Genomic DNA, 27,792 nt, shown 5'->3' on the forward strand with positions numbered 1-27,792 from the left:
GTCACGAAGAGAAGAAACATGACTTGTTTGTAGCAGTAAAATTATTGAGATATTCCTGGACTTTGTTTTTCAATATTCCTTATTTCCTTTACCTCCAGCATTCTGAAGAGATGTAGATCCAAAGACAATCATTTTCCCTGGGGTACCAAAGATCTGCTCACCAAGCTTTTCATACACCATGCAGCCTGCATGAGAAGAAAAGAAGAAAGGTAACAAACACACTACTGACAGCTGTTGAGTCAAAGCACTTATGACTCCTTTTCAGTCAAGCACCTATCCATGCAGCCAAACCTGCCCTTTGCAAGTAAATAGGGAGCTCTCTTGTAAATTCTAGGGATGAAAATTAAGTAGGAATGTTTTCTTGACTTCTATAAATGTTATTGTTGGCTACCAATAACTTCTGAAATGGCAGCTCTTAATGAGAGTATTACACCCCTTTAGTGAGTCTGTCTATACCCCAAGTGACATGTTAAGCTCTGGTATCCTCATCCCAGCATATTTAGTTTTGCACCTGCAATGAGAGTAATGTAGAAAGGCTCCTCTCCAAAAAACAAAAAAACCGCACAGCAGGATCCACAAGTCAGCCTGGACACACACACACTACTGCCATTCTGCAGTTCTGCAGGCCTTGACTGAATGAATCATCAAATGAGGACAGCCACAGGTTTAGAGGATCATTTATGGCTTCTAATGACAAAGCCTTAATTTGTGAATTGTCAGTGTTGTATGTTTTTTGTAAAGCAGGCACAGGTGTAAAATATAACTAAAATGTCTTTTCAAATATCTGTCAAGTTTGTGAAACTCCTCTATTAATTGGTTTGTGTTTATGTTAATTTTTTTTTTTTTTTACTTGGCTGGGATGTAGGCTGATAAAAAGACTGGGCATTGTGAAGATAGTGAGATACACAGGAACACAAAGAGAAATATTGCAGATGTTACACTGGACAGATGATTTTTAAAATGTATCTCATTATCTGATTTTCTCTGTATTACCTTACAGCTGACATTTCTGCTTTGAAGTTTGTGTAAAAAGTAAGTTTGAACTTCAATGTACCAGCAACATAGAAAACAGGACTTAGATTTTGGGAAGTAATGGGGGACAAATGTATCCGTATTGAGGCACCCATTCCTAGTGTAAACAGGCAGTTGCTGACATTATACATGCTATAACAGTAATCATGTGTGTCCAAATCGCATGTTTAAATATTACAGTATTCTTGTGCACAGATTATTTTTAAAATATGGCTTTAGGCATTGTTAACAAGGAAAGAGGCTCTTGGACTTCAGTGCAGAGTGTCATTCGATATAATGCTGTAGGCAACTTCTAATTTCTTGTGTTTAGATAGTGTATCTGTGTTACAGTTACACTTCTCTCTGTGAAGGAACTGTTCCCTTTTATTTTTTTCTAAGAAAACTCTACCACAAAAATTATCAGGAGTTTCACGCTAACCACTAAGGACAAACTGTATTTCCAGGTAAACTTCACCATAGGCAAAGATTCATTATATTTCATTTGCAATTTGACTTGTTATGCAAAGAAACTATATGAGCTGCTCTTTCTGGCTCACTGAAGATAACATTTCTCGGCAGCAGAATTCATTTTTTGTCATGTCATGTCAAGTTTTTCTCTTTACAGTGATGCTGTTCTCCATTACCATGCCATGTATTCTTTAATTCTTGTTAATTCTAGGCTTCTGACCCAAAGTACCCTATAGTGTCAGCAAAATGATAGCACCTGGCCTCATCTGAACACTTGTCACCTCTTGCTTTTTACATTCTACTGAATGGTGTAACATCTTAAATTACCTGTTTCCTTTGAACACACCAACAGGAGATGTATTGAATAAATAGACAGCAGTGTGACTGAAACCAAAAGCAGCCTAAAAAAGAATGGAAAATAGAGTTTACCATACGAGATGACATTGCAATATTTCATGTCAGGTCATGTTCCTATTGACTCTGAGATAATTTTTTATTCTTCTGACAATGCAAAAAGCCCTAAAATACATGTGATCCACATCCTGCTTGCAGTTCCACCCTGGAGGTAGAAAACTCTGCATGTAGACAGATACAACCAAATAAAACTTAGCAGAGCTGCAGAGCACAGCCTCTTAGTGAGTTACACCTCCCCATACTGATAAAAGCAAGAATAAAGATGTTTTATCAGATAGGAATGAAGATTTAGCAGAGCACAGACAAGCCAGATATGTCACTCAAAATCCATTCTAAGGCTTTTTTTTTCTGGAAGCAGAGTGAAAATTTAAAGGAGAGTCTTGTATATAATGACTTCCATACGGAATGGAAGCATCTTTTCCCAGAACAGGTTTCATATGCCACTGAAGGGGTGCCCAAAGAGGAGGAAGATGTGGGGAGTTAACGCTAGACTGGCTTTCCTTGGGAATGAAGGCTGCAACCAAAGGCATGTACTTTATCCAGGTAGGGATTCATGTTCCCTGACTGATGTCGGTCCTGGTCTGACATGATCCATAATTTAACTTCACACAGAAGAATTGCAGGAAGTAATGACCAAACTGTTTGTGTAGGAAACTTGCTGGCACAAATGGTAATTAGTCAGTGCCGGGGGCCAAGTGCATAAAAGCACATTTTCTCATTGCTCAATGTCTTTAATCCAAGCACCATGTGTGCCTTCCTCTCCAACACTCTGACACACAAAGACCTGATGATGTTTTCATGATGTGTGCAAAGAGCATTCAGACAATCCGTTGGCAATTCCTCCCTTTATTATGACAACTACCCTCCAGACACCAAGGAAAACAAGGCTAAAATTCAAGAGAAAACAAACTGCTGCCATAGATAGGAATACATAGGAAGAACAGAAGGAGAAGCCTCCTCCCCCCACTTTTTTATTAATTTAGACTGGAAATACTTTAGTGCCAAATAATGACTGACTAGTTTCTTGGGGCCAGAGGAGCAGGGAGAAACATAAAGAGGTGATAGGAGGAACCGTCCTTTCGTCAGCGAAGAATGATGGTTGACAATAACAACACACTCTTTGTACAGCCCTAAGGGTGTTTCTCCTTGAGAAGGTGGAGAAGGGAAGGAACACTGTGCTGGCTGAGGTCACTCTGGTCCATTTTTTATGGATTTGCTAAGCCCTGCTCCTGCCTGTGTTCCCTGCCGAGCCGTTCCACCCCTGTCTGCCTACAGACACAGCGCTCAGCCCCAGTGCTCAGCTGCTGGGGCTGACTCACTCCCAGTCCCAAATGGCCACAACTCTGCATGCCAGCATCCAGTCTGTCTTAATATTAAAAGCTTCTGTTTTTCAGGCATTGAGCTCATGGAGCCTTTGCAGTGGTAAAAATAACACTCCCAAGCAGCCAGGTATTTATCTGATCTGTTGTCCTTAGCTCCCCATAGGGTTCCTATAGACACTTGGCATTTTCATTAGCACTGTATGAAAAACTTGTTTGTGCTAGGACTGTGGTATGGACAGGAATATTCATGCCAGAAACACCCCTTGGAAAGAAATGAAAATGTCCATGCCACTTGCTCTGCACAAATTCAAAACAGAAGCAGGGGAGCTTGTGCTGCAGTCCCAAAAGCACTCCACTAATTCTTATTTTGTCTGCTTTCAAAGAAGTGCTGGTAGCTACAGAAGCAAACAAAAGATGCAAAAGTTATGTTCCCCCAAATGAATAAACAGTTTAGGCCAGGGGACTGATACAGTGTTCGGAAGAACAAAATGCTTCTGTGATGTCACTGCTGTCTTCTCCCAGATCCTACATTTACCAGGTAAACTGAAACCTGTGCTGTCCATCCCCTCTGTGAAGTCCCAGGCTTTGGGGCCAGAAGACCTGTGATGCTTATGCAGTTACAAGAATTATTTCACTGAGCAGTTCTGAACCCTCTAAAGGTGCAGAGGATGGAAGAGCACAGGGTCTGCTCTCGTATAGCCTCCCTGTGGGCTGGTCTGCAAGCCTGCCCTAAAACACTGCAGGAGTTACACTGCGGCTTCCTGACCCCTTCCAGACACACCCAGCAGAAGTGGTTGCAGGGTGAAACTTCAGCTGTAGTCTCATACTATTCCCAATCTAACAAGCCCCTCTGCCTCAGCAAGGTTTTTCAGATCACATGCAGTGCTGAGTTAAATGCAGGTTGAAAATGCCTTGTGTTTGGCCAGCCCGTATTTCTCTGCAACATGATCCATCACTTTGGTCCTGGCTCTCCAGGATGAAACCATAAGCAGCAACAGCTGCTCCTGCCATCCCCAGGTAGGCCAGCTCATGTCTAACTTCTCAAACCTTTTGTGTTATCTTTCCACAGCAAAGTTTTCTCTCCTTTTGTATGCTGGAAATGATGCTCTCTTTCGGTCTAGGCTGTAGTTTATCAATAACACAGGGATTAAGTTCCTCTGAGTTCCTACCCTCAGTAATTTTGCCTAGAAAGTATAATGCTTTGCTATGGCACTGTTAAGCAAATAAGATGTGTCATTGCCATGTTTATTTTGCACATCTTATGCTCAGGATATCATATTTGAATTGGTCCAGCTGTTCATGGCAGAGCATGCTTCACACTGCAGGAGCCCAAAAGTTGTGAGAGTGGAAATCAGGCAGGGTCTTCTTTGTTAGTGCTGAAAATGTTCCCTTAATTTTTCTGCATCTGCAGAATTTTCAGGGATGGTGCATGCAATATTGGATAAAGCAGCCTAGAACTTTTCCAGAATTGTGCTACTCAAAAGCAGTGAATTTAAGATCTTTCTCTTGTGCAAAAAGCAGTGAAAGTATTGTTAGGACTCTAATCACCTGCAAAGCAGAAATGATCTACCTGTGACAGTGACAGCAGAATTATACATTTATGGGGAAAATGAACTGAATTAGAGCATAAGAAAAAATCTATCATTAATGGACTAGGTTTAATGTTGAGATTATGGCATGAGAGCAGAACATTTAAAATAGTTCAATTTTCAAGCATAACTACGGACACCACATTAGGATCCTACATCTCCAGGCTCCAAAGAGAGAAGCTCTACTAGCCTGCTCATTTAGATCCTGCTAACTTACTTCCTTTGATCTCAGCTGGCTGCTCTATCTCAAGGCCAACTGATCTAAAGGCATCATAAAAGCTAACAAAAACTTTTATCCACTTTTTAATAAACACTTAATTCTATAGAGAACAATGTTGTTGTTTTACTGTATGAGATCTCCACATTCATGTTTGGCAGCTTTTTGTACAATGTGTACAAATCTAGAGATCTAGTACACTCGCTACTCGGGTTGAGCTCAGTCAGCAACACACCTTGCTACAAGTTTCTCTGGTGTTCACATCACCTGTCTGATCTACATCACTTAAACGAAACTGCATTCTTGCATCCTTTAGAACAAACACATGTCACTCAACTCTCATTAAAACTGCTGAAAGAATGAGAAGAGGATGGGATTATAAAAAACTAAATCAGTAAGGAGAAATTGAGGCTGGTCCTTTGCTGAGAGCCTGTTATCACAGAAGTGGTGACAAGGCTGAAAAGATGTAACTTCTTTTTCTCTCCTTACAGTGATGCCTTTTCAGGACTACCTAAAAACAGAGGCCTTAAGGTATCAACAGCAGTTATTGCAATCACCAGTTTGTACTCTCAGAGATGGAGCATGGGTGGAATATTACACACAGGTTAGAATACTGGGTAAAAAGATGTAAATTACAGTCCAGTTTAGCTTAGTGACAACATAATAATGAGACGTTCTCTGCTCTCAAAGTAAATGGATTAACTCCTTTGACTACTCCTAGACTTTATCCAACCACAGCGAACTGTAAGCTAGCAGCATGGATCTAGCTATCCTGGCACAAAACTCCAGAGCAGATGGCGATATGTACCACTTTGGCCATCTACTCTGCTTTATCCAGGGCTCAAACTATATATTTCCCAAAATTCTAAGAAATTACAGAAGTTCTGTATTTTTAGATTTGACATTCAAGAAATGACATTTCTTTAGAGTAATCTGTAAAGTCAATAACTACATTGAATAGTTCTCAAATATTGTAAATTATTGTATTTCTTCCCTCAATGAACATTTATCATTGAAATCTGCACACTACTCCCAACTGATTTCTTTACAATCACTTTTCAAAATGAAATGTCTCATACTGAGATCCAGAATAACACTGTCTAAGTCACTCAATGGCACTGTTTCATTTCCAAACGATTAAATTCTCCTTTATAAAAAGTATCTTTTTTTTTTTTTTTTCTGGAGTTAAGTAGTCTACCTCAGTTCTTTTCTATACTAAAATCTTGGCTATATTGTGTTGGCTTTCAAGGACTCTCACTGAAGAAACTGTGGGAGTGAGATGAAAATATTAGATGTAACATAAAAAGGAATGTAAATATTCTTGGTTTTAAAAAAGTGTTTATTGCACCATGCTTCAAAGAAATATCTAGAGATCCTACGACACAAGTAAGAACTAGGTACTAACCCACTGCGACTATTACTACTGAATATTTTTGATGCCTGTGCAGCTTGCAGAGCACAGGAAAAATCCCTGTCTAGGTATGTAGTAAATAACATAGATTTAATTTTCTCTAGCACTAGTAGTGGCTTTTTCTGCAAAAACATTCAACTGAAAAAAGATGCCTGAAACTTGTAGCTAGTATTTTCAGGCTTGAATGCTGTACTTGATTACACATGGACTATAAATCCCTCCACTTGCTGGCAGTGCACACATTCTTTAAACACAGTGAAATTCCATGGAGATCAGCTACTCACCACATGAATACTTACAGAAAAAGGAGAATTCCTGTGTTGGCCAAGGCAAAAGCAAGACCCAAAATCCCACTGCCCATAATTGCATTGCTAAGGTTGAAGACGGACATTCCCAGTGAAGTAGTTCCTGGGATCTGGAGAAATAAAGACAGATGTGTCAGCAACAGCTTGGAACAGAGCAGGGAAACGCACTTCTGCTTCAAACCCCATGTTTAGTAATGTATCAGATGTAAGTAACTACTGCTATGGAAACAACTTAATAAAATTTGTTTGAAAGAGGAGAAAGCGTTGCAGAAGTCTGTAACAGCCACACTGCACGCTGCCAGATAGATTTTGGAAACTGACCTAAATGGTACAGGCAACACACAGCTCATACTGCACTCTCAGTTTTAAACTCCATCTTCCACTACACCTGAGAAACATCCGGGACATGTAATTTATATATGGTAAAGCTATAAGGAACCACCACAGCTTCCTGCCCAACAGAGGCCAGAGGGATTCCCTTGCCTCAACCCAACAAAATATCGCTTGGGGGTTTTGTTTGGGGGTTTTATTTAAGTGCTGATCCCAGGCAGTTCCTATTGGAAACTGAAGTTATAGTTGTGTGTGCCCAGCGCTTTTGAAGACAATGTCTAAAGGCCTTTCATATCCACAAGGTGCAGTTCATTTTGCCAGGGAACACAACAGTGAGAGACACTTACGTATTCATCACATTTCTTCTTCTCAAGGTGGCTGTTTGTGAGACTTCTTCTGCTTTCTCGATCCGAAATAAACTTGCTGAAAGAAGTCAGAGGATTTATTTCCAGCAAGTGCTTATAAAATATGAGTACATTCATTCCCTAAGGAGCATGTGATTACAAAATAGACAATGTATAAAAACTGTATGTGAAAAGAGGTCAAACTCATAACTGTACAATAAGCCAGATTATGCCTCACTGATGCAGTGTACATTGGGCATCAATAAAAGTAACATCAGCACAAGGTCAGAATAAATGTGTATATATACAAAATATATGTATATACAAAATGGTCTTTTGGGCTACTTAGGAAAGAAGCAGAACCAATTTTGTGGATGGGAAAGTAATTTGTTTGCACAGAAGCTAAGAGGAGATACTTTTCCAGGGTGCTGCAGAAGCACATGTGACAAGTACCCCCCTGCTCTCAGCCCCTGCATGTGGAGTGAGCGTAATTAACACCACTCTACAAGACAGGCAGCCATTCCCTGTGGTTCAGTGGGATGTACTTATTCCTTTCCCTCATTATCAGGCCCTGAAGGTCCTGTGAAGCAAGTACAACAAGAAACCAAACAGACTTCTTCCCTTCCCTATCGACCTCAAGACTCTTGGGCACCAGCTCAACTACTTCCTGCCTTGCCAGGCTGGAAGGTCCCAGGCACACAGCTCACCAGGCAGTGGTGATGACACCTCCACAGAAGAGGAAAGCATAACAGCATCCTGGGCACTGACTATAAAATCAAGCAGTTCCAAGTCCTAAGTGGGGGACTTGCAACTGCAGCTGCCACTGGCCAGAGATACCCCTGTCCTCCGCATCCTCCAAGGATTATGGGAGTGGCCTATATTCTTTTACATGATTTTTGAGTCAAGACTATGATTGCATACTGATACAACAAACCACAGATTAAGATCTGACCCCATCTGCTGAGGATCCAGGTGACTGGAAATTTTAAGTCAAATTGTACTATAAATTCTGTATTATGACACTTATAGAATGTACTGCATTGATTCTGCTTGTTGAAAGTCTGTGCCATTCTAATCATAAATTCTGTGCTACACTAATCATAACAAACCTTTAATTGTAACTATGAATTACTGCCATCATCATTCTGCCAAGGATGCCTAAAAGATTTCACCTGTCCCCCTCACTGTCGGGTGGCACTGCAAAACCCTACATTGCCACTGAAATCTTAAGTTGTCACATAGGGTTGGTATGGCTAGAGTTAAGAGGAGGAAGATGTGACACACGTGCCAGTGCTGGCTGGACAATCCTGAACCAGGCAACCCGCTCTGTTGGTACACTGTTCTGGGCTACTGGATTTTCATGTAAGTATCTTTCAAAACTCAATGCTGAATTCATCATACTGCAAAATTAAACACTTCTGTGCAGGGAAACAGAGAAAAAACAGCATTTCTTTCTCTTTACCCTTTACTTGTTCTGTGTCCTTGATGTATCCACATTTAGGAACTTAGTGTCCCCCTGTGGCAGTGTTGGCATTCTTGAGATTTACGACGCTTCTGACTTGGATGAACTGTTATTTTCTCACAGATCTTCTCTTCAGCAAACATTTTAGTTTGTATAAAGCATTCTTTCAGCTTTTCATCTTTTGAAGGTTTTTGCACAATTAAGTCCCTGGCATCTTTGCTAATCCACAGATGGTTCTTAGTCTACACTGGCTAATGCCTCAGCCATCATCCACGTCACATACCTAACGAAGGGCTGTCACCAAGGGTCAGAGCCCATTTTAGCTGTAGCTACACTAAGCTGGCTCTTCTTAAATTGAAACAGACAAACAACACTGAACACAAACAGTAGCACTGCTGCTCCTTTCCCACAGTGAGAAACATCTACTGGCCGGGGTGTATAGTTCAAACTGTGACTCAAGACTTTGCATCATCTCAGTACATCCAGCAGTATTCAGGCTGGTAATAAACCCATGAACTTGTAAAGACAGAGCTTGAGCAAACTCCCCTACTGCCCCAGCTGTGGCCTAATTACTAGTGATCTGTGTGATAGCACAGCTTCTAAGGCTATGCCAAAATCATACAGCTATAATGCTGCTGACTTGGCTTCCACAGTGGGCCTTGTGTCTTTAACATTTTGTGTTTATGACTTAAATCCAGGCCTAGATGGCAAACTCTAAGTAGCATTTTAGCTGGGGCTTTTTGCAATTTTCGCTCCTGCTCATTGGTCTGCTTTGATTTCCTTTATATCAATAAAAAAGAACTATAGGCTTCTCCTGTATTTTTTAAATACTAACTTCAGCAACTAATTTGCTGCAAAATATAGACATGATGTCAGATTTGCCAGCCCTAACACAGTTGGAATAGATGGCTGAACCTCCCCCACCGTTTTATGAAGTGAAAAGCAACCACTTCTAAGATAGACTGATCTGAAATTAGCTTTCCAAAGCTCACCTTGTAGGTATTTTATCCTTATAGAATAAAATCTCAACCTGATTCAGAGCATGTGCTTTTTTCTCTTTCATGTCTGTTTAAAGCCCATCTCTTGAACACAGGCAGCAGAGTGTGAACGGTTTGAAAAAGAAATTCCAGCTCTCTCCCTCAACGCCCTGCAGGCAATTTGTACAGGCGGGAGCACAGAGAAAAGTTTTGTCTCGTTTGGATTTGTAACTGCTCCTGGGAACATCTGTGGACTTTGCCTTCTTCTGTCATTTATGGAGATCATGTGTCATTTTAGATTTTGTCAAGAGTTATGACAGAAGTCACTAATCTGCTCCCCCAGTTTTGCTCATCCCCCTGCAGCCAGTTCCCCCTTAATAATTACAAAAATAATGATTTTGTAGATATTATTATTATTGCCTTCTGATATTAAAGTTGCATGAAAATGATTGTTAAAAAACTAACACATGATAAAGACAACATTTGAGTAACACTGCTTGAATATAAAAGTGACCACAGGACCTTCTAGAATACCTCTGACAGAATAAACAGCTTCTGCAAAGCTGGTATCTTCCATGGCAGCAAACATGTTATTTCCTTCAGGATGGGACTTTGAGAGAACTAGTCTGATTTGATAAATTGATCCAAAGTACTTTCTTCTGAGTTATTTCTAGAATAAAAATGGAGTGGGCTTGTTGCCCAGCTGGGCTCCTCATCCACCCTGCGTTTCCCACACCACACTGCACTTTTCTCCATTTATGCTGTGAGATGTGTACAGGAGGGCAAAGTCAGACATGGGAATGGGGGCACTGGGATCCCAAACCACGAGGTACATAGCACTGAGCCCAGCTTTCCTATGGGGGCCTTCCCAGCCCCTGCCTCCCAGCCCCAGGATGGCTTGCCCAGACAGCTCAGCAGCAATGCAGGACAGGGGGATGTGTGCTCTGCCTGTGCTGCATTTGCTGTTGAAGGCAATTTAACCTGCAAGCCCAGAGGAGAGACCTGCCTTGGGACAACGCTTGGTGCAGCTGTACCATACGATAGACAAGTTTTCCATAAATAAAAAATAATACTGATCTTAAATGAAATATTTTTTTTAAAAAAAGTAGGGTGGAAGGTAATCCAATGAATTCAGCAGAAACATTTTATCAAGATAAAATGCTTTTTATAAACATTTTTTTTTCACTTCAGGGTGGCTTTTTTCCCCTAGAGCATATGAAAGGAAACATATGTTGGAATACCGGAATTTCTAGTTAAACTGTGCCATGCATCTGCTCTGCTTAATAGACGTGCTTAGAAAACAAGCCATTCATTGTCACAGAATGTTGTATTTTTGACCTTTATGAATATGACACAAATTAAGTGAAACGCCTGTTTACGCCGGCCTCTCCCAGCCCTCCCAAGGATCAGAGGCCACTGTGAGAGGTGCTGTGGTAATGCACTGTAGGACTGTCTGTACCATCAAAGTCTTGAGACTCCCTAACAAGCATGAAATCCATTTGCACTGTTTGTTGTCTTCATTTCAAATGCTTTACCCATCACTGAAAACACATAACCTGTTCTTACATATTTTTGCTTTCCTGTTGTGTTTCCTGTGTCACAGCTGAGTATGAACAGACTATGCAAAACTATTCAGATACATTCATGAAATATCCTGGCCAAGAAAAAATGAGTTCATCGTTGTGATGCATGAAGCCTCACAGCTGGCCTGGAAAGAATATCTTAATCTAATTATCTTCCTAGTTTGATTTAGTGCAAAGTAGAAACCTAGCCTTATTGATAAAGTGGTTTAAAAAGGATGCTGTTTAACTATAGTTTCCAAATTTAATTTATTTAAGGACTTCAATGAGAAATGTTTGATTAAGGTGATACCCCCAAGCTAACCACTTTGGCTAAGCAGAGTTAGCCAAAAACCATTTAGCCATCTCAGATACGTTTAAACATAATTAAATTAAAATGGTATTTTACAATGCCTTAAACATTTGTTAGGGAAAGCTAGTTTTGCCAAGATGACAGAACTTTATCCCTAGGCAGCTTCTTAAACTGCATGCTAACTTAAGCAGTGGCAAAGATTTCCAGGGCAGGAACGAACAAGAAATGCAGAGGGAAGCCTGATCTGACTTAGACTATGAAACTTGGACCAGATCTTAGCATACCTCGTTAACTGAACAAGGGCTGCTGATAACTTACTAGCAGCTGTAAACCAAAACAGGCGTTCAGACATCAGCTTCCTGAGAGCATTGTCATAGTTATAGTTAAGAAGTAAGTTATCTAAATACTAATTTAAAATTATGTGCAGAGACGGCAAAGTTTTATAGCCAGGAGACATAGTTAATAGTCACAAAATCCATGTCTGGGTTTCATGCAAATCTCAGAACTGACATTTTCAGAAGACATTCCCATTCAACATCTGCATACAAAGAAAAACCCCTCTTGGTACAGCCTCTTCAAATCACCATCCCCTCCCGACATATAACTATACATTTAGGCCCAGAAAAGGCTGGAAAGTCAAAGGAACACATAGGATTCTTTTCCAAGATCAAGAAATATTTGGAGTTTACAGCCAGATTTGGAATCAGCTTGTGCCGGTGTACCATCTCTAAAAGACCCTTAAAAAGTTGCTCAACGTTGAGCTTGAAAAACTATGCACTGAGAGAAAAAAAGTCTAAAGTTAAATACAGAGAGCAAAATCAAACAGGCTGAAACAACAAAAAAGTAACTTAGTTGAAAATTACAGATCTAATCTAAAGCTCAAGTGAAATCAACAGAAAAGGTCCCACTGATTTTGATGGACTTGGACGTTTTACAAGGCCTCACATCACATGCCAGGCAGCATGAAATGTGTTATTCCCTATGCCTGTTAACCTCTTGCTCCATGGAAAAAAAAGTATTTGCCAAAATAGTTACAGAAAGGAACTAACCACATCCTTTCAGGATGCGTTCGGCACAGGTGCAGAGCAGGATGTGCCTGCCTGCTGGTCACACGTGATGGCGTGGAGGTGCTTGCACAGGGCAGTGGCTGTGGGTGGCTCAGGGACAGCCTCAGCCCCAGGGCAGGCTGGCAGGGATGCACCGCTGCACACATGCTGCTGCACTGCAAATGTGGTCAGTATGAGCTGCCTTGAGACTCTTGGTTTGGATATGGAGGGGAACACGAACAAACTGCGATATACAGGGCAAAACAGTCACATATGGGATGCTAGTACTGCCCCACGAGTGCCTGGGCAAATGGCTAAGAGAACCATAATACGCTATGTCCTATAGCCAAATGATAGATCCTCCTTCTGCAGAGAAAGCAAGTTCTCCACAAAGGAACAGAAAATTGTGGAATATGTTAATCTGCCCTGAGAGTCAGAACAGTAATCAGAAATTCTGTCCCTGAGTTTCTGACCCTCTTTCCTCACTCCACTTTTCCTCTTCCTTTTGCAGGCAGCCTGGATCCAGCCCAGATCTAGCCACGCTTACTGTGCCCTAACTCCACAAAGCACACTGTGACCACAGAGGACCAGGCACATACAGCACGCTCCTTCCCCACCCTCCATAAACATTCACTGACAATGAAGCGCCAGCAGGGTTTTTCCCCATAACAGTTACTGATGGCATGAGCCAAAGTGCTGGGGAGGCACAGCCAGCCCGGTATAGCCACTCCTTGTCTCAAGGATATAAATCTTCAACAGGCTCCAGGGAGGGAATGTAAATTCACTGTCAGCCCCAAAGCTCCTCTCTTTACAACATGAACCAGCAGGAAAGCAAGCAGGTCCATACTGGAACTGTTTTGTTTTGGCAAAGTTGGAGGGGTTTTTGTCTTGCTTTTTTTTTAACAGAAGTGGTTTGTATTTCACTTTGGCACTTCCCATCAAAGCAGTTGCATCAGAAAATTCCTGACCAGCTCTAATCTTCACCAGCACAGCTGCGCTGCGGTCACAGCACCACCCGCCCGGCAGGACTTCCCCAGGGCTGGGGCGGGGACAGGCTGGCACTCTCCTGCCCCTCCCCCTGCCACCAGCCGGGCCCCCTGCTCTGTCCCACGGCAGGGCTGGCTGGTTTTGCTGTGTGAATGGTGGGTGCTTCTTCCCACACCTGTCGCCAAGATCCTTGTCCACCCACGCAGTTGCAAGTCCCACAACTGACTCTAACCTCACCTGGGAAAAAACAACTCTGAGTTTTGTTTAGAAAGTGAGTTTCTCGGGTAGCTGGAGAGGATGCTGACAACAGAAGAAAAGGCAAGAGAAGCAGCTTTTAAAGGTCATAAAATAGGTGGTGGCAGTCCTGCAGAAGGGAGCAGAATGATGTGCCAGCACAGGCTTCCCAGCCTGGGATCCCTATTCAGGCCCTGTGCTCCACTTCGGTTTGCAATATTTGAACAGGAAGTTTGATCAAAACAGAGCTTCCTATTTTACAGCTCACAAAATACAAACAGGGTCTGTCAGCAGGTCTTTGCTGTAAACTGGATGGCTCAGCACCTGTTAGAGGCTGGCAGGAGGGGCTGGAGAACTGCCTTCTGGTGGAAAAGGCAGCTCTTCAGAAATGACTGCAAGCTGATAGAAAAAGCCAACAGCCTAATAATTGTATCGGTAATAACTGTAACTAATAATTTTCACCAATATTGATGTATTTTTAAACTTGATCTGAGTTAGGTGTAAGACTCTGTTTTACCCTCTTCTTGCCACCTCTGCCTTAAGGAAGCAAACTTCTGCCCAGTTTACCTTGCCAAATTGCAAATACAGACTGGAACTACATTTGCTGCCAACCACAGTAGCTATAACTCCCTGGAAGCTTGGATACATGGAGGCGGCCAGGAGTTATAACTGTCGTATCAGCGATCAAAGGTCGACTAAGAGACTTCCCCAAAATTATACCATCATATTGTTATTACTTCTTTGCTGTGTGCAAGCAGACATCTAAAAATGTTGGCTTTTTGCTGCATTATATGTTTGTGAATTTTATTAGACTAATTTGAAAGATTCAAAATGATTAATAAATTGCTACTCTGTTTGCTTTATCTGCTATTGCAGCCTATGCCCAACAGATGTTACGTATGAAATTCAAATTACATCTTCAAATGGAGCATGACTTGGTAATGAATAATTCAAGACATATACTGAAAATTAGAATGCTGTTTTTAAACAGTGTGTTTCTTAGCAGAGGCAACGTCAGTGGAAAAATACTCACCTATTTATCTGGCCATTTTCCACCTCTGTGAAATCATTTGAATCATTGCTGATGTTATCATCTTCAGGGACAGTCATATTCTGCAATTCAGTCAGTTCTAATCCAGCTTTGAAAGGCATGCTGGGTGACGAGCTGTGCCTATCCAAGTAGTTCTTCAAATACTAATGTTTGGTTGGTATCTCGTGGGTAAACTGCAGCCAGTGTCAGCAACCTAAATAAAACAAAAGAAAAAAAATTCAAGATGTATACCACCAACAGCAGGCAATATCACCAGGAGAAACCAGTGAAACTTGCACAGGAGTGACATCCATACCAACCAATTTTGTATCGTTAGATGGACCTCAGGTTATGAACTAAATACATTGCAGAACAGTAGTAAACTTGTATGTCTTAATGAGATCAACCTCACTAACCTTATAAATTAATGTTGTCCTGCAATCAATTCCTGAAGACAGTTTTTTTTTTTTTAAATTTGTGAGCAAACCAAGCCTGTTTGTTTCAGGAAAAAAGATTAACCTCCTACGAATAAAAATTAGGAATAAAAATTATTTGCTTGTCCAAGCCCCAATTAAATATTTGGTGTTCGTTTTCTGTATGTTCTCCATTCTTACTTAAAAATATAAAATACATGCATGTCCATGCTGATGCTAAGTGGGATAGAAAGAGGGCCAGAGTGATCCCAGTACTCTGTTCCACTAATACCTGTCTTCCAACCTTTTAAGGATTTTTGGGAAAGCAGAGGTGCAGTGGATGCTTTGTTCACGTTTTTGGATGGTTAAACTTGTTATGAACAAGGAGAGAAACAGAAAAAACCTAAATCCCTAATCTCATGTATCACAGAAAAAAAGAGCAAGGTATACCTTGTGTCAAGCAGTTATTATCTAGAGATCAGGTGATGTCTCCTCTGATAGCTGTGTTCCATAAAAGCACAGAGAGGCAGATCACAGAAGTCTGCTACAGTGACATATTTCCTCATCAGCAATGCAAATCAACTGAAAGACCAATATTTTCTGGAGTCCAACCACTCTCGGCTGAGCTACAACTCGTGGTAGTGAGGCAACGGTATGTTACTCACAAACAAGCTCCTGCACCACAACTCTCTCAATTCCCGTTTTGTGAATGAATTTCCTGCAGTATTGCCAAACAACTACTCAGCCTGGGGTACGTGGTGAACCCTCAGATACCAGATTAATTTGGGCATATTTTAAAATTCTCAGGGCTACCTCAAAGCCATCAAACTGCTTGCATGCAACCAAAGAGACATGAGCATCCCCAGGCTCTTGCAGGGCGAGACAGGAGGATGTAGTACACTTGTTCAGTTATGACATCTGCCTGTTTCAAATTAAGTTTACAGAAGCCAGTACTTCTGTTTTACACCACATCCCAACCACGCAGAAGATGGCTTTGCAAATGAGCAATTTTTTCCCTGTAAATACTTTCTCAGAAACGCCATTTCAAAGTTTACACGTGCTCTTCACAATTCCTCAAGAGCCCACCCTGTCCAAACTACAGGTGCCAAGTTTAAAAGCTAGCCTCGAGGCTAACAGCAGGGTCTGGATCTCTTCTCTTCACATGAAGGAGCAGCTAAGCATGTGATTATGGTGGCAAACACCACATGGTGCAAGGGTAGAGTTTGGGTTGTGTGAGCTGGGTACTTTTCAACTCCTCTGCAAAAGAGATTTCCACTACAGATACTAGGATAAAATTGCTCAGGTATTAAAATGTTGGCACAATAAAATATTAAAAAAAAACTGATTTAGGCTGCTGATAAATAAATGCAGACTGGCAAGCAGAGGGTGGTTTTAGCATTCTGGAACAGTCTTCCCAGAGGCTGCAGGGATAAAATAGTCTACCTATTTTGGAAGAGAAGCGCTATCTTTTTATAAAAGGATAAAACCACAGGAGAAGGCGACTGCTGAGGTGGCAAGGACCAAGACCACTGAATTCTGAAGTTTCTTGTGACCATGAGTTCCTAAAATAAACAACTTCTTAAGAGACCTGGCAACTTCTGTACCAGGATGTACGTCCCCTCGCATTTTAAAGCCTGTGTAAAGGTTCATCTGAGATTCAAGCAGAGCAGCTTTTCCTTTGGGCACCATTTTGCATCATGATGCCCAGGAGGATTTTCAGAACTGCCTCGACATTGCCTGTGCTTAATAAATTCCCCATTAAGTGTTTCAAAAGCAGGTGCTGAAATTAGCAGCAGTGTGAGGTAAGCAGCACGCTGGAGAGCTGGCTGCACAGCTCACTGACGTGTGGCTCCAGCTTCACTCTCTGCCCCTCTGTCACGGAAACACTACAGCACCAGACTGGCAGGAACACAGCTCCCTGCTTTATTCCCAAGGAATCTTTGCAGCACGAAAGTAACAAGCTCTGTCTGTTTCAACCAAAATGCTGCTTCTACAAAAAAACCTAACTGAAGACTTTTCACAAGGGCATGTAGTGATAGGACAAGGGGGAACGGCTTTAAACTGAAGAGGATAGGTTTAGGCTAGACATTAGGAAGAGATTCTTTACTGTGAGGGTGGTGAGGCACTGGAACAGGTTGCCCAGAGTAGCTGTGGATGCCCCATCTCTAGAACTGTTCAAGGTCAGGTTGGATAGCTTTGTACAACCTGGTGTAGTGGAAGGTGTCCTTGCCCACAGCAGAGGGGTTGGAACGAGATGATCTTGAAGGTCTTTTCCAACCCAAACCCTTCTATGATTCTATAAGACAGAGCAAAATCTTAGAGCAAGCTGAAGCACCAGCAATCATTTCAGCAGATTCTATGTTTCAGTCAGATGAGTTGCTTCTGAAGCATCATGACAGTGGGCACACCTTTGAATATGCGTCAGGTTCTTGCTAGGGTAAGTGGTTTTCTAAAAAAACACCAAAACAAAACCCTGAAACAAACAAACAAAAAAATCTTGAATGAAATAATGCATAGCACTTCCAAGTATGAGAAAACCTGATCTCAGTGTCAAAACATGAGGAGGGTGAGGAGAGAGTGGTGGGGCTGGGAACTAAAGTTTTCATTGTCACGGCATGAACTCATCCCACATCTTTGGCAAAGTAAACCCAACATGTCCTCTGCATCTCCAGCAATAAAATTAAGATGATAATAGTGACACTAACACTCAGTTTGTGAAGCGCTTGAAGATTCAAAGACAAAGGGTGAAACAAGTGTGATTCCTGGAATAAAACACTATGCAAATCACAACATTTTTGCAATGATAATTTTATCTTGGAGATATACAGAAAAAACTCTTTGTCACTGCTAATTACTCTGGGCACTCTCCACAGTCAATGGAGTATAGGTCATCACATGAATTTCACCCCCAAATCACCTACTTTAAACTTCAAATTCACCCACGTGACAAATCACAGAGTCTAAATAAAATCTAAAATCCCAAAGGTTAGGGTTCATGTCAACTAGCTTAATTCACTACAAGTCAAGTGTCCACTCCAGGATTGTCACTTGGCCTCTACAGCTGAGCCTGGTGCTGCTGGAAGACAACTCCGCTTGACCCATGGGAGGGGTCTGCAATTGCAATAGCTTTGCTCCCAAAACAAGATTCAACGCTGGGATAGCTGAGCATAGCTGAGCTAAACAAATTGCCATCTCAGGTGTACGTGCCGCTGGTGCTGTGAGAAAAAAAAAAAAAACCAAATTGCTTCAACTAATAAAAATTCACCATATGTTGATACTGAGCAATATTGGAAGCACCAGGGTAATACTTGTACTTTTCCGGCCTTTTCATTCAAGAAATGTCTTACAAGAAATGCAAATAAAAATGCTATGTTGGCAAGAGTTCTTAGGCTGATCTTTATTCCTAATTCACACTGTAAGACAGTAAATAATCATGTGAATAGTGACTGCAAAAATCCCAGTCATCTCGGCCACTGTGCCTACTACTCTGTCCAGCCTTAAACCTCTTAGAAGGAAAACTTCCAGAGACCTGCCATCAAACCTCTCTTTCCAGATACACACCTAATGAATCATAAAGGGCAAGTAAGAATTTTGCTCTTACTTCAAAATTTTCTACTCAGATGGGCAAGCACTCCTTCTTGAAGAAGGCATCACACCAAGAGAAAACCAGCAAAGAGCTAATGACTCTTCAAAATGAGCCTCAAGGATCTGTGTTTGGTAGCTGACCTAGCTCCTCCAGTTTAGTAGAAAAAGCACTGCTCTGGCCTAGCAGCTTAGCTTCCTCTTTAAACATCCCACGATATGTCTCGTAAAAGCCATTACAGATAATTTATTTGTTGTGTGCTCCTTGAGGAATACGGGAAAGATTACAACTGGTCGCAACTTGAGGAGGACTACGAGATGACACAAGAAGATAAAATGAGTTTATTATTTTCAAGGACACCGAGACCTTCACACGCCATTAGAACACATTCCAAGAACTGTGGTCATTTTCTCTGTTGACCTGTGAAACATTTAAAAAAAAAAAAAAAAATCTCTGCAACTCCAGCTTCCTGGACTGTTAAAATTCCACAAGAGCAGTAATGGGATCAAAAACTTTATGTTTGGAAAAAAATATGATAATACAGACAATCTGTTTCTTCTGGTTCATGCATTAATCCTCTGTAGGCCATACATGGAAGAGGTATAATCTCAGAAAACACTTTGCCAGAAGTTATGTTTCCAAAAAGAACATCATCACTCCTGTAATCAATGGTTTAATTCACATGCCTTTTTTTTTTTTTTTTCATATCCTGTAAATGAGACAGTTCCAAAAGTGTCATCTTAAGGCACGTGGCTGCTCAAAAGCTGGCCCAGTATGTGAGAGGCATTTGGGTAAGTGGCCAAGCTGCACAACATCTAGTCCACTTCTGGGTACGGTTTTTGCAATGTGCCCTTTCATTGGGCACTTCACTCACTGCACGCTTCCTGCAGTCAAACGGTCTTGGGGTTGCTAAATATCCAAGACACACTAAGCACATTTAACTTTGGAATTCAAGATAATTTACTCAAAAGACAAAATGTGACTCAACTTTCTTCTCAAAGGGAGTTTTGCCAAGAACTCCTCTTGGTTGGTTACAAGTCATTAGAATCCTGCACTTGAGTTTCACGCAAGCTGTTTTTATTCCTGCAAAGCCTGAGATGTGATACATTTTTCTTTGCTCATACTTTTGAAAGTTCTTCCAAAGAAGAGCAATATGACCAGTAACACACCATGGATATAAATAATGAAATACGGAGACTGAAACTCTGCCTATGGACTATTCACTTAAATGACCAAAAACAAAAATAGGCTTTGTACGTAACAGTATCACACTGGGAGGCAGGGAAGCAACTACCTCCTTTTTGTTCTGCATTAGTGACACCTGACATGAGGAACATAATGGTCCAGACTTACTCCTCATCTACAGGAAGGACAAAATGGAGAGATTAGAGAAGAGCCACTGAGATAACAAAGAGCTGGGAAATTAGACTGACTCACATCCACTGAGCAAACATCTGCAGTGCTTGAAATGTCACTGCCTCCAGCTCCTCAGCTCTGCCCCTCTGCAGCAGGCTGCAGCCACAGGGACAGTGGAAGGAAGCAGGTTCACCCGGGCCCCAGTGGTGTCCCAGTTGGGCCCAGGTGCCACAGAGAACCAGCAAGGTGCCAGCACACGCCTGTCCTGCGCATCAGCAACAGCACCACAGTGAGGGCAGCTTAGCAGCCTTCGAGCTGCTGCAGCCATTTGCTTGGTGTCTGCAAGCCACCACTCCTCATTCCCAGGCTCCTGCCATGCAGGATGGAAACAGTTAAAAGATAAGCTGGGGGGTGGGAAAACAAGTAGCAGAAGTCTTGGGAAGGAAGCTCAGAAAAGGGTGCTGTAAAACAGACGTGATGCAGACAAATGTCGATTGTCAAGCTTTCTTTTGGTAGTGCGTGACCTTGTGCCGCACCAGGAAAATGTTCCTGCTCTGGCCCATCACTCTCCATACTGCCCTTCCGTGCTGCCTTAAAGAAAGGGAAGACAGTCCCAAATTAAGTCTCGACAGGCTACTCAGCTGATCAAAGGCAGGCAAATAAGAAACCATAAAATCCCAGCCTGATTCACCAAGTGATTCATTACTTTAGGCAAAACACTTAAAGATGAGCCATAAAGGAAAATGGTTTTAAGTACATTTTTGTTTTGAGCCCTTCCCAGTCAATTTAGGAAAGGCATTTGGCAGAGGACTACAGTCACATTTTTTCCTAATTATATTTTTTTGTGAAATCCTCTCGACAGTCTTGGTTTTCAGAAGAGATCCCACAACGCACTGCCACAAATAAACGCACTCTTGTCTTCCACAGAAAGTGGAAACGCTGTGTCAGTGGGGCTTTATGGGTCACTGCAACAAAACACACTATCCAGATGTATTTTTAAGGGTTAAACAGCAGCTCTGAAATTCCCACTTAAATAAACTCTTGTACTACAGAAGGTGGAATCCTTTGTATAAATTCATGTGTAACTCACTTTTCCTCTGCCCCAGTTTACAAGTAATTTCTCTGCCTCGGTTTTCTTGACTGTAAGAGACTCAAAGCAATATTTAGCTGATAAGCTTGGGCAAATATTGAAAGAGTTAACTGCAAAACATGAAAAAGCTGCCATTTTTCCCAAGAGCAGCTGCTCAAACTTCTTGGATTGGATTAAGGTCACAGCAGTTAAGTATCCATCAAAAAGAAAACTGAATTCAGGCTTAAAATATTTAAATATTTCCACAACATCCACTCGCCTTCACAATACAAACTTTTAAGTGATGGTTATTATCATGTTACTTGCTATGCAGATTCCAACAGAAATGAGCAAGATACTAAAAAGGGAGAGAGGAGCACAGGAGAAAGGAGAGTCCCATTTCTGCTCAGTCACCACTCTTCCACTGCTAAGAACAAGCTCCCAAAACAGCAAACACAGAGAAAATGTAGGGCAGAGCCCCAGGAGGAGCAGCCTGCAAGCAGGAAGGCCGAGAGAGCACTGCCTCCCCTTCCATCCTTCAAAACGCTTGTAAAAAGCAGGATCTGGGCACGAAGGACAATTGATCGTCCACTTTTTACGGCAGTCTGCAGAAAGCCTCAAACTCGGGATAATCCTCTTCACACGGGTATGTGCAGCTTGGTGCCCACTGCCAACAACTGCCTCCCATCCTCACCCAGCCCTGGAGAGCCCAGTTGGTCCAAGCACAGCATAAACAGTCTCAAGTGACAAGACAGAGGATGCTGCAGTGTGCTTCAGTGAAGTGCTGTCACTATGGTGCCTCTTAAACAGAAAAAAAAACCCCCAACCTTCCAAAAAGGAAAGTCAAATAGGAGTCATTCAGTACGACAGTGAAGCGGATCCCATTTTAGTCAGTGAATTTCCACCGAACCTCAGCAGAAGGCCTCTGCTTCCCAGCAATATGGCAGTTCGGAGACCTCAGGCAGGTTTTGCAAAGCAGATTTCAGTGCCATTTCGGCAGGGGCTCCTGGCCTGGAAAGGGCAGTTATGGATACCTATACCCTTCAGCAACAGATGGAAGTTCTTTTTAGAGGCTTTTTAACAAAGTCGGTGTTTTGGTAGCAAATGAAGTAAAATTTAGATGGAGGATGCTGTTTCTTTCTCCCCCCGTAGCTGTTTTTCCTTCTGATCTATGAAGGTTAGACAGGGAATTTTTGCTTTGTTTTGTTTTTTTATTCCTGTAATATATTTTCAACTAACACGTATCTTTTTCATACACTTTACTTTTAGAAACATGTCTGTTCTGTTATTTTGCCTTTCTAGCAGAAGTAACAGCCAAACCAACCTGAAGGTGAACGAAGCACAGGTTCCTATTTATAATTTGGACTAGAGGTTGGTAGAAATGCCCCACAGCAGTCAGGGACTCTGAACAGCCTACGGGCATGAGGGGAGAGTTCAGCTGGTAGCACAAGGAAACTAGCTTCTCCTACCATAAAACCAGCTGCAACATCCAGGGTCTATTTCAGTCCTTCCAATGGCACACAGACAAAGCACCCCTCATGGTCTCCTCTCTCAGAATCAGACATATCCTAGCTACAGGTTGCATTACGAACTCTGAAAAACAATGGAACAAGCCCCCTGCCGCAAGAGCGAGCTGGACGTACACACACGTGCACGAGCCAGGGCACCCCGGGCATTCACTCGGGCCTCTTTTTGTTCTCGCCTTTGCTCACTAAAGCGACCACCTCGGCTGTTACTATGTATTTACGAGCACCACGCACACGCGTGCGCGCCGTGGGCCCAGCCTGCATTTTCCAAATGCCGTAAAACTTGCATTGACCCCACGGCAGTGCTGGGTTTAAGGAAAAGGCAGGAACGTTCCCCAGGCACGGCTACAACGCAGCCGCGCACCCTGCGGGGGCTGCGGCACCCGCGACCCGGCCGTCATAAGGGGCAAACTCATTTATTTTTACTATTTTTTTTTCCTTCGCTGCCAGCAGAAGCCAGTAGCCGCAGACTGCCGGGTTTTTGGTTTATTTCTGCGGTTTTTGTTTGTTTGTTTGTGGGTTTTTTCCATGCCCGCCTCAGCAATCGGCGAGGGCAGCATCGCCCCCCGCCTCCGGCGCGGCAGCGCGCCCCAGCCGCGGGGAGATGCCGCATGGCCGCCCCGTCCCCACGTCCCCTCCGCCCCGCCGGATCCCCCAGCCCCGCCCGGCTCCCCGCGTGCATCTTCGGGGTTTGCACTGGGCAGCACCGGGGCGAGCGGACACGTTTTGCGGGTGATGGGGGAGGGCTGCGCAGACGGCGGGGACAAAGCCCGCGCTGCGCGGCCGCGGCGCGGAGACAAAGGGTGCGCGGGGAGCCGCGGCCCCATCCCTCCGACTGCATCAGCTGCTGTGCCTACCTTCCCCAGGAGCCGCGGGGACCCTCTGAGAAGCGATCCACCTTTTCCGCCGGGATCCGGCTGGAGAACCCCGGCAAATGATTACAGGGATAAAAATCAAATAAAATTTAATTTTAAAAAAAAATGAAGAAGAAGAAAAAGGAGCGAGGAGGGGGAGAAATTAAACTGGCTAAGCGAAAACGGCGAGAAATATGCCCTTCCTCTCCCGCCTCGGGTATGGGCATGTGGAGGGGGCGGGATGGCGGGAGCGCGCTGCGCGCGCCGTTCGGGGCCGGCGCCGGGGCCGCGCCGCCGCCAGGTGCTGCGGGAGCGGGGACTCCGCGGGCTGGGCGCTCACACGTGCCCGGGCAGGGGACCCACGGGCCCCCCGACACGCCCAGCTCCCCGGACGCATGGACGTTCAGCAGCTTTCTTTAAAAAAAAAAAAACAAAAAAACAAAAAAACCAACCAACAACACAACCCTGTTTTTTTACTCTTTTTACAACAGACAATAATTTTTCTCTCTTTTTTCACGCCACGGTTGGCCACAGGAGAACCCCTCCTGGCATGCAGGCTGGATTTTTGTGGCTTGAAATGGCTACGGAAGATCTGGCATTATTGTGTTAGCCGATTTCCTGTTTTGTCATGCAAAATATATATTCTGAAAATGCTACCATTTGTGCAAGAGGTCAGAGCATTTCCTGCTGGGGCACCACACCTTCCTCAAAATGAACGGGGAATTCAATGCACAGATGATTTGCTGTAGCTTGTTATTTCCATACTAATATCTAGAAAGCATTATATGAGCTTTTTGGCTTGGAAAAAACTTTTCAAGAACTAACCTGAAGCAAGATGGTATTGCAGCTGTCCTTGGCTGCCCCCTCTATGGAACACATGACTTGCATGGGGTATCACAAGGCAAAGAATGAAAGGGTGATGGAGCCTGTGGGTTTGGGAGCGCTTTGCCTGGCCACCCATGGAGGGTATTGGCTTCTGGCAAGCTTTCATGGCAACTCTTTCAGAAGCTTCTTGAGGTGCTTGCTCTGGACTTTCCACTACTGGGTCTCCTAAATGTCAGGCCAAAAGGCAGATGACACATGTGAAAAACTGTGGTTTTCAAATTACTGACTTTGCATATACAAATCGGATTCCTGTTTGAGTGCTTTTTTTTTTTTTTTTTTTTTTTTAAATAGGGCAGTTCACAGAGTCATAGAACAGTTTGGGTTGGAAGGACCTGTAAAGGTCATCTGGTCCAACCTCTGGCAATGGACAGGGACATCAAGTTGCTCAGAGCCCCATCCAGCCTGACTTTGAATCTTTTCAGGGATGGAGCATCCACCACCCCTCTGGGCAGCCTCTTCCAGTGTTTCACCACCTTCTTTTTCATTACATCTTGTATAAATTGACCCTCCTTCAGTTTAGAACCATCACCCCTTGTCCTATTGCAACAGGCCCTGCTAACAAATTTGTCACTCTTTCTTATGGGCCCCCTTTCGGTGTGAAAGGCCACTATAAGGTCTCCTTGGAGCCTTCTTTTCCCCAGGCTGAACAACACCAATTCTTTCAGCCTTTCCTCATAGGAGAGGTGCTCCATACCTATGATCATCATCATGGCCCTACTGCTCCAACAGCCCCCTGTGTCTCCTGTGCTGAGGACCCCAGAGTTCTCTGAATACAAAGTGCTGTGCAAACAGTAAATTAGTTAATACCTATTGCACCCTGCCAGGACAAGAGCCACATCATCCCAGTATTGAGTGAAGCCTGAGGAAGAGCTAGCTGAACAAGGGCATTGAGGCAAGGGTTGATCTTTCAACCTTACTCATGTGATTAAACCTCTCGCATCAGAATCATATGCTATATGATCATATCCTATCTCAGCTCCAGAGAAATTTAAGGTTGACAAAAGATGTGGGACTGGATTCCAAGTCAGGGACTTCACTCCCCACCCAGCCCTCAGTGCAAGGTACCACGCCTGAAAGCAGAGAAGCAGGTATTGGCAGTTCACTCTAACTCAATTAGACTTATATACGGTAAAAAATCAATCTCTCCCCCAGATTATTAAATAAAAATGTGTATTATATAGCGGATGGGGTCAGGTGGTGCTGCTGTAGAGAATAAGAGGAAACTACTTTGTTTCGTTAAAACAAAACCTGTATCAGGCTATCAGGTGAATGATCATTGATTTGATGTGTTCAGCTACCTCCTTTCCTTTTACAGTTTTAAAAGCAGGCTATTTGATTCTTACCTTGTCATGTGCATTCTTAGAATGGAGGTAATTATTTTTCATAGAATTTTAAAAAAAGTATTTTTAATGTATCTCAACACAGCTCCAAAAAAGTGATAGCACTTCTTAGAAATGGACGTTATTTTACTTTGCATCTTCAGTATTGCAAATTTCTCCACTCTCCCTCTCAATATCTCTCTGATTTTTTATCACTGTTGGTTCTGTTTGCCTTGATATGTTGTGAAAGTTTGATGCTTGTGGCAAGCACCTTCTGGTTCTAGTTTTATGGTTTCTTGTAAGCTTTTATTCAACAGGTTTTCATGACAGTCACTCCTTATTGACCCTATTCACTCCTCCTGTGTCTTTCTCTTTATTCTTTTTTTTGTTTCTGTTCCCATCTTAAACTGGTATGAACATCCATCTCAGATCTCTTTTTGGATGCCTTTCAATGCACTTTTATCTAGTCAAAATGGATCCTCTTTTCTTCCCTCTGAAAGAACCCTGAGCCTTTCTCTGTTTATGGCATTACCCTTCTCATCCTGCTTTTGTTCAGACTTGCAACTTCCAAATAGCCTTTCGATTATATTTTGCCTGCCTAAAATGAATCAACAGCCATGTTCATTTTCAGAACTACCCTCTGAAGAGCAATGTTCTTCCAGAGTCTGGAAAATTCCCTTCTGTGCTGTCCTTCAAGAATTTATGCTTATTGACTAACCTATACTTACTAATGGAAACTGCTGGTATGTAAGAAAAAATATATCTGCATAATAAAAGTGAGCTTAAATCAAAAGACACCAAATACTACTTTGGTTGACTAAAATATTGCATGTGTGAACATTTAGGAATTTTCTTAATGCAGTTTCAGAATACTGTTTGATTTGGCTGCTTATCATTTAAAATTGGGGCTTATTTGGCTTCTTTGATGTCTTTTGCTTCCAAATTGCAGCAAAGCCTACCAGACACAATTCCAGACACAATTCTTGCACCTGAAACAAAGCTGATGACAGAGTGTCATTAATTCTGTATGATTATCCTTACAACTATTTTACCCTTGGCCAGATATATGGCTACAGCCCAGGGGAATGGAGTTGCTGGAGTTGGAGGTGGTTGGGTGGTTGTGCCTGGGGCAGAGGAATTCAGGGCTGATGTGATGAGCCTGACAGGTGGAGCTGGAGGTGCTTACAGAGTTCTTTTCACCTCTATTTTAGTACATCCATCATTAGCATGCTTGAACTTAGCTGTTAGTGCTTGTGTGAAAGAGAGGACAATAAAAGAGAACGGATCAGAAGTGTAAAGCCAGCTGAAGGAGGAAATCCTGTATTTTTCAGAGGTGATCGCTGCCAGAAAGTGACCTTGAACATCTTTGAAGTCTCTGACTGCCGTTCAAGAATAGTGATGAAGCAGAGGATGTAAGCAATGGCTATTTTTGCACCTGAGTACTACCTCTAAATCAAGTTGAACTAAAATGCACATAGAATTTAGTGACTTTTTTTTTTTTCCCCACTGCTTTTGTTTTTTGGAAAGAGGAATTTGTGTCCATTTGCTGCAGAGAACCAACAAGCTTAAGTTTGATAACCGTGTCTTAGCTATGGGACTCCTCACAGGAGGGGGCAGTACTGGCCCTCTTAAAGGAAGTAATTAGATAGGGACATCCCTTTCCTACCAAGGCTTCACAGAGATTGTGGGCTCAAAAAGTTTTGGAGATGTGCTGCAAGGACAAATAAAATACTGGTGCCTACTTGGGCTGAGTGTGGTTCAAGCCCAA

The 27,792-nt window shown here is 42.7% G+C and overlaps 1 protein-coding gene across 1 annotated transcript in view; it reads right to left on the reverse strand.

Moving 5' to 3' along the window:
• Positions 1-24,042, reverse strand: part of SLC38A1 (solute carrier family 38 member 1) — a 42,261-nt gene extending 18,219 nt beyond the window's left edge. The window contains exons 1-6 of the mRNA XM_066183139.1: positions 23,824-24,042; positions 15,023-15,233; positions 7,415-7,490; positions 6,732-6,847; positions 1,807-1,880; positions 93-185 (exon numbers count right to left, since the gene is read on the reverse strand). Coding sequence (XP_066039236.1) covers positions 93-185; positions 1,807-1,880; positions 6,732-6,847; positions 7,415-7,490; positions 15,023-15,141 — 478 coding nt within the window. The 5' untranslated portion in view covers positions 15,142-15,233; positions 23,824-24,042. The remainder of the gene's footprint in view (positions 1-92; positions 186-1,806; positions 1,881-6,731; positions 6,848-7,414; positions 7,491-15,022; positions 15,234-23,823) is intronic.
• Positions 24,043-27,792: the final 3,750 nt, after the last annotated feature.

The sequence above is a fragment of the Chamaea fasciata genome, unplaced genomic scaffold (assembly GCF_029207755.1).
Source record: "Chamaea fasciata isolate MVZ Bird 193981 ecotype frontalis unplaced genomic scaffold, bChaFas1.0.hap1 SCAF_5, whole genome shotgun sequence".
Lineage (NCBI taxonomy): Eukaryota > Metazoa > Chordata > Aves > Passeriformes > Sylviidae > Chamaea > Chamaea fasciata.